This window comes from Drosophila montana, unplaced genomic scaffold, assembly GCF_035044405.1.
Source record: "Drosophila montana isolate Dmon_TW-CO22-7 unplaced genomic scaffold, ASM3504440v1 contig_3031_1, whole genome shotgun sequence".
Taxonomy (NCBI): Eukaryota; Metazoa; Arthropoda; class Insecta; order Diptera; family Drosophilidae; genus Drosophila; species Drosophila montana.
The window spans coordinates 457,818-465,475 of NW_026997907.1; the positions used below are offsets into that span (position 1 = coordinate 457,818).

General features: G+C 38.7%; 1 protein-coding gene across 2 annotated transcripts in view; it reads left to right on the forward strand.

Annotated features, from left to right (window-relative positions):
* LOC135430645 (terminal nucleotidyltransferase 5C) overlaps positions 1-5,490 on the forward strand; it is a 69,799-nt gene extending 64,309 nt beyond the window's left edge. For both annotated transcript variants that reach the window (XM_064685397.1, XM_064685398.1), the window contains exon 2: positions 1,444-5,490. In XM_064685397.1, coding sequence (XP_064541467.1) covers positions 1,444-3,222 — 1,779 coding nt within the window. In that variant the 3' untranslated portion in view covers positions 3,223-5,490. The remainder of the gene's footprint in view (positions 1-1,443) is intronic.
* The last annotated feature ends 2,168 nt before the right edge of the window (positions 5,491-7,658 follow it).

Sequence of the window (7,658 nt, forward strand, 5' to 3'; positions counted from 1 at the left end):
AACCGAGAAGAGGCGAAGGGAGGAGCTGGTCGATAACAGAACGCGGAAATTTTGAACGCCAGTTGAAAGAATATATTTAGTTCTGTGTCACATTGAAAGGCAGACCGAACATTTTTTTGGCCCAGTGCGCAGAGGGAAACGTTAAACGGCGAGAGAGACGTTCAGGCAATAATAAACAATAAACAAATAAATTAACAACACAAAAACAACAACATAATAAATGTGTGGGAAAATGCGAGCAGCGCAAAAGTTTGGTGAACGTGTGTGTGTGTGGGCGAGGGGGGATCTCCTCTCCCCCCTCCCTCCCTCCACACATCAAGCGAAAATTGAGCAAATTTAAAGCAAATTAATTAATTAAAAGAAGCCCCCGGTGGTGGGTTGCTTTCAACAATTTGGCGGCATTGGCGCAATAAAATGTCAAAAACAAGCTAAATAAATAATTGTACAAATAACAACAAAATGTGTTTTTAACTAGAATTTAGAAATGACAGCGAAAAAGATGTAAAGATAAGCGCTAAAAGTGATTTAAAGCTTTGTTAAGCACCTATTTTTCTTATTAAGAAAAGCATCTAAACTGTGACTAATGCGAGTTGAATAAAAATGAACTCAAGATTTAAGCAGAAAAGATATTAGGATTAGCCTTAAAAAGTGATTTAAAGCTTGGTGAAGCTTAAGGATATTAAATTAAGATATGCGAAAGCAGATATATAAACATATGTAAAGCCTTGCGCGGTTCTAAATACACCTTTTGAAAGTTTTGAACAAGCTTTGTGCATTTATAAAGTATTCAAAGAGCGTTTTAAGTAGCTTTGAAAGCACCTGAAAGCTTTAGGCGATCCTTATTAAAGCTTAAAGCTTGATGGAGCTTTATGACATTTAAGTAAGCAACTTAAATGAGTTATTGAGTGCATGCTCATTGGCTAGATAGAAAGTATCATCAAGTAAATAGACGTTATATTCGATGCTCTAGCTCTAGCTCTGGCTTTAGCTGCCTTACTTCTAAGGAGCTTTCAAAGCTCCTACAAACGAGCTTCATGTAGTATATAAAGGTATGTGAAAGCAGATATATAAACATCTATAAAGCTTTGTGTGGGTCTTGACACAAATTGTTCACAAAGGCTTAAACAATATTTACCCAAACAGCTTTTAAGTAGCTTTGAAAGCACCTGAAAGCTTTAAGTGAATTTTACAAATGTTTACCTTCTTTTATTTATAAAGATGTGAAAGCAGATATATAAAAATATATAAAGCTGAGCGAGAGTCTTACCACAAATTCTAAAAGCTTTAAGCAAGAAGCTTTGAAAGCGCCTGAAAGCTTTGCGAAATGTGCTCGCTTAAAGCTCAACATCTCTTATTGCCTCTCGCTCTCAGATAAACTATATGCTTTTTTAATTGCCAATTTACTAAAAAGCTTTACTTTTTCTTTCCCTTTTCTTCACGCAGTGCGGGACACTAGACGGAGCCGCCGAACCGTTATTTCATCAGCAGCGCAACAACAGAATGGACGTCTATCAGATCGATGATGGTTTCCATTCGGATGGCGGTACCGAGACACCGCCGCCGTCGCCCAGTTCCGGATCCTCGATAGCCTCGACCTCGGACCACGGTTCGCTGGAGAGCGTCGACACTGGGGGAACACAACGGCTGGCGGTGTTATCGTTCGAGCAGGTGCGCAAGCTGCACAGCGTCATGGACGAGAAGGTGGCCATACATGGACGCGGCAATTTTCCAACACTGGAAGTGACACTGAAGGATCTGGTGAATCTGGTGCGTCGCAAACTGGAGGCAGACGTCAATACCGGCGGCGCTGGTGTCCTAGTTAAGGATATACGACTAAACGGCGGCGCAGCTAGTCATGTGCTGGCCAGCGAGGATCAGCCGTACAACGATCTGGACCTGATCTTTGCCATCGAGCTGAGCTCACCGCGCGTCTTCGATCGGGTCAAGACCGCCGTGCTGAACACGCTGCTCGACCTGATGCCCGAGGGCGTCTGCAAGCGCCGCATCTACACGGGCAGCCTCAAGGAGGCCTATGTCGGCAAAATGGTCAAGGTCAACAATAATAACGACGGCGATCGCTGGTCCCTCATCTCGCTGGGCAACTCGCCCGGCCACAAGAATGTCGAGCTCAAATTCGTCGATACAATGCGCCGTCAATTCGAATTCTCCGTGGACTCATTCCAAATTGTCTTGGACTCGTTGTTGCTGTTTTACGATTGCGCCGCCTTGCCCATATCCGAGAATTTCTATCCGACCGTTGTCGGCGAATCGGTCTACGGCGACTTCCAGGAGGCACTGTATCATTTGCAAAAGAAACTGATCTCAACGCGCCAGCCGGAGGAGATACGCGGCGGTGGTCTATTAAAATATTGTAATCTATTGGTGCGCAACTATACGGCCGTCGATTCGCAATTGATCAAAACTCTGGAGCGTTACATGTGCTCGCGTTTCTTTATCGATTTTCCCGATATAAGCACACAGACCACCAAGCTGGAGGCATATTTGCGCAATCATTTCTGGGGCATCGAGGAGGAGCCGCTGCAATATGAGTATCTCATGTATTTATATAACGTTGTCGAAATGTCAACCGTCTGTCTGATGGGACACGAGCGCCGCCAGACGCTGCTGCTCATCCACACGCTGGCCCAGCAGGTCAAGCAGGCGCAGGAGCAACAGTATCATCAGCAGCAGCAGCAGCAGCAGCAACAACATCATCATCACCAGCAGCAGCAGCAGCAGCAGCAGCAACAGCAGCAACATCATCACCAGCAGCAGCAGCAACATCATCATCACCATCATCATCATCAGCAACATGCCGTATACCTGCAGCAGCAGCAGCAACAGCAGCAGCAGCAGCAGCAGCAACTGGAGCCGCAGCCGGCGCAGTCGCCGCCTGTCTTGGCGCTGGTCGCGACAACGTCGTCGCAGCAGACGCCGCAGACGCAAACAATTTACGTGCAACAGGCAGCGCCGGCCAGTGCCACAATTTGCTGCAGCAACACGACAGCAGCAGCAGCGGCAGCAACATCGCCCGCGGCAACGGCAGCGAACACAACAGCAACCGTTGCTGTTGATGGACAGGTGGCACAGCCGCCGCCGCCGCCGCAGACCATACAGATACAGGCGGGTCCGCCGGGCTTGATCTATGCGAATGGCGTTTACTATGCACCTGTGATACCCAGCACCATTTGCACCTGCAATTCCACCTGGCTGAGCACGTGATTGGAGCAGCAACAGCCACAGCAGCAGCAGCAGCAACAACAGCAGCAGCAGCAGCAGCAGCAACAGCAGCAACAACTAGCACACTTTAACAATATAAACAGCAAGAAGAAGAACATTAGCAGAGCGCAGGATGAGGATGTGGCAGCCACGGGCAGCTTGGTGCTGATGCAGCAGCAGATCAACAACTTGCCAGTCTACAAACTGAACAAGCAGCAGCAACAACAGCAACAACAGCAACAACAACAACAACAGCAGCAGCAGCAACAGTTGCTGTTGGGCAGCTACAGCGGCCAATTTGCATATTTCTATCCGCACGACGGTTCGCCGCCAAGTTTGCTGCTGCTCGGCGAGGATTCATATTTAAATGTGACAATGGCCCAACAACAACAACAACAACAACAACAACAATTTATCTAAAAATCTAAAAAACTTACAAAAAAAACTACAACAAAGCAGAATGCCCGGGCTAACTGCAAGACGGGCCTTTAGATGTACAAACGTGTCATATATATATATATCGATATATATATACACACATATATCTACATATATATATATATATATATATATCCTGTTGTTCCTTTTTCTATACATTTTTGTACGCACGCTAAAGACTCGACGAAAACTCTCCGTCTCTCTCTCTCTCTCACCTGAAAAGAAAAGAAACCACACAATTGTTGCTGCAAAATGTTGAGCATGATGTTAATGATGTAGCTAAGCACACACACCACAACACACACCACAACACACACCATACACACACACACACCATACACACACTAAGCCAAGTTTCAACTAATTTGACTGAAGAGCCGCTGTTTGGGGCGGGCGCCGGGAGCTAAAGGAGCTAAAGGAGCTAAAGGAGCTAAAGGAGCAAAAGGAGCTAAAGGAGCAAAAGTCGCGATGGCCAACAAGGAATGAAAGTGAAGTCAAGAAAGAAAGATCCAACAGCAAATTCACTTTGCCTACAAACCAGGACAAATCTACACACACACCAACACACACACACACACTCCCACACACATTATATGACAAGCAACAAATAATAGCCAGATTTTTTTTTTTTTTTTAATTTTTTCTTTGTGCGTCGCTTAAAAAAAATTTTCTTGTATCGCTAAAAAAAACCAACCAACTCAAAAGAACTCTACTTGTATACGAAAACACACACACACACACACTCCCACACACACACACACACTCCCACACACACACGTAATTCTTATCGATTTTGCTATTAACTTCCATTTTTTGATAGCCCCCTTTTGCACCAAAAAAAAAAAACAAAAAATAACGAAAAAGTAAAAGAGAAAAGATAAAGAACCCTTTAAACACAACCCCCCCCCCCCCCCTTTTACCCCCCTTCACCCAAAACTTCCTGCTCGCACACGTTTAAGATTTGATTTTGTAATAAAAAAAATAGTTAAAATTGCGGCGCAACACACTAAAAAAACTCATTTTGTTCTTATTGTTAAACACACTTATTTTTTACAGCTCAGTTGTAAGTTTGGCTTGCAGTTAACCACGAATCATCCAGCTACACCCCCCCCCCCTCATAATTATTTTATAATATATTTTTGAATTTGTTCGTTTATGCAATAAGCGCAGCCGCCTTCGTGCCGCCGCATAGAAATTCCAAGCAAAATATCTACGTATATATATACTTATATCTAACTATATACATATAATAAATACAATATAACTACATACAAATATATATATTTTTTAAAAAAAATACTTATCACAAAAAATACTACAAAAAAAAAAATCAATCAAATTACAAGGCAGATATGATGACATGTAAATAAAAAAAAAATATATCTATATATACTAAATATTAGTCAAATTTTAGCCGTCAGAAAGTTGACATAATATGCAAAGTAAAACATTGTATTTATATATTGTATATGATTTAACATTAATGGTAACTCTTAGCTGTAACTCTTAAAACTTAACTCGTTAACTCTTAACTGTAAACTGTTCGACTCTTAAGTACTGTACAATCTTTTTTTTCTTGGTAATAGCAGTGCAGTTATTGACGAAAAATAACAAAAAAACAGACCGAAACTAAATGTATCTCAGCGTAAGACGTTGCTCAATGGGTTAAGAAATACTGAAAACACACACAATATGATAGACATTTACAAGCAGCTTGCAAAAGTTAACATGAAGCATGTCAGACGGAAAAACGCAAATCAAAATCTCTAAAAAAAAAAAACGAAAAACAAACAATTTTTTTACTTAACAATTTTATAAAGGCAGCAAACAGAAGAGAGACGAAAATGAATGGGAGAGTGTATGAAAGAAGGCAACTTTGCTAAAATATTTTCAGTGTTTTTTTTTATACAATAAATATACATATATATAAATAAAATTATGCGTGTAAAACTGTAAAACTGTAAACTGTAAAACTGTAAAACCGTGTAGAACTTTAGTTGATATACAAAATAATCATAACTAAATGTAAAACTAATGGTATCTAGTGAAGTTTAACAGCAGCAACATGATTGATTGATTGGATTGATTGATGTCATGCATTGTGATTGAGTGACTGTTTTGGCTTTGTTCGTTTGTTAAAAAACTGCTGGGTGATAATTTATGAATGATTCAACTGATATACACACATATAACCAATATATACATATATGTGCATCTAATATAACATATACAATTTATAAATAATACTTGTAATAATTCAACTACAGCGCATGCAATGTGACCACATATATATAACATATAAATTGAATATTGTTTGAAAGCAATATTCGGTAAAAGACAAAAAAAATGTTAAGTCCAACACAAAATTGCTTATGCTATGCTATGTTTCCTCTGTAAATGTGTTAGCTGTTAACTGTAAACGGTTAACAGTGTTGCTGTTAAATCTCACACTGTTAACTTAACATAATTTGCGTTCATATTCATTTTCAATTTGTTTTCATTTTGTGTAACACTTTTTTTTTCGCATAGCGTTGAGTGAATTTTGTTTTTGAATTTGTACTGTATTAATTTTAGTTTAAAATATTATGTAAAACTGATCGATGTTTATATATATAATGTGTGTATGTGTGTGTGTATATATATATATATAGAACATGTATTCCAAACCAAAAAAAAAAAAGAAAACTCGTACAACTCACAAGTTTTTGTGAAAAATTTTAACTTTGCTCACAAACTGGCTGCATGTCTTTATATATATATATATATATATAAATTTATTATATATATACATACACACACGTATATATATATATATATATATATTAGTAGCTATAAGAAAGCGAAGGAAGAGCGCGAATGCTTGTTGATCTTTCATGCTGATGATGATAAATAGAGCGAATAGTCTGTAAGTGTGTAGAGAAAAATTACAACAAGAAATCAAACAACAAAAAACAAAAAAATCAAAAAAATCAAAAAACCGACATTTTTGAGAAAATAGCGCGTAAATTTAAATTTATACAAAAATCCAACTTAAAATGTAAATTGAAAAAACAAAAAAATCAAAACAAAAATCAAATCAAATCAATCAACAATCTATTGAGATTTGTATATAATATTATAATTATGCCTAATTATATTATGCTATACTCTACTATATATGTATATCTAATTAAAACACACACACACACACACAAGCATACTAGACACACACACACACACACACAGGCACAGCACACACGCAACCAATATATACTATATATAAATATTACTTACATATTACAATATATACACACGTTTGTTTGTATGTAAACATATATATATATATATTATATAAATAATCTTAATTATTATGTATGTATCTACAACAACAACAACAACAATTTACCATATACATATTACATCTGTGCGCTTCTTGCGATCTAAGGAATTTCAATAAAAACAAACAAAAAATACCTAAAAAGTATAAAAACCAACGAAAAATACAAACAAAAAAAACAATAAACAAAATATAATTTACAAATTGCATTTATTTATTTATGTATGTTGAACGTGCGACAATCTCTCTCTGGCTGGCCATTGGCCATTTACCGTTTGGTTACGGTGTGTTTGCGAGAAGTGCTTCCTCCTTTCCAATTGGAGTTTTTTTTTTTAGTCCAAACATCTGTTGATTATGACAACAAACTGCATCGGCCTATGATCCAACTGCAGCTGCATCTTCATCTCCAGCTGGGATTCACTTTCGCCTGTTTCTACCAAGGCTGGTTTCACTCTCCGCTCGAAACATTTAATTTGCTTGTTTATTGTATAATGTTTAGTTTGGCCTAAACAATAACACCAACAACAGTCCGTATCATTCGAGGCGGTCTTTGCACTTAGAGTGGCTCGAACCCGGCTGTGTTAGTGATAAGTGGCCCGTAAATATAAAATATGACAAATCCTCTGCTGCCCCGTCAGCAAGATTTATGCATTTTGATTAAATTGTTGTAACTTATATAATCAGC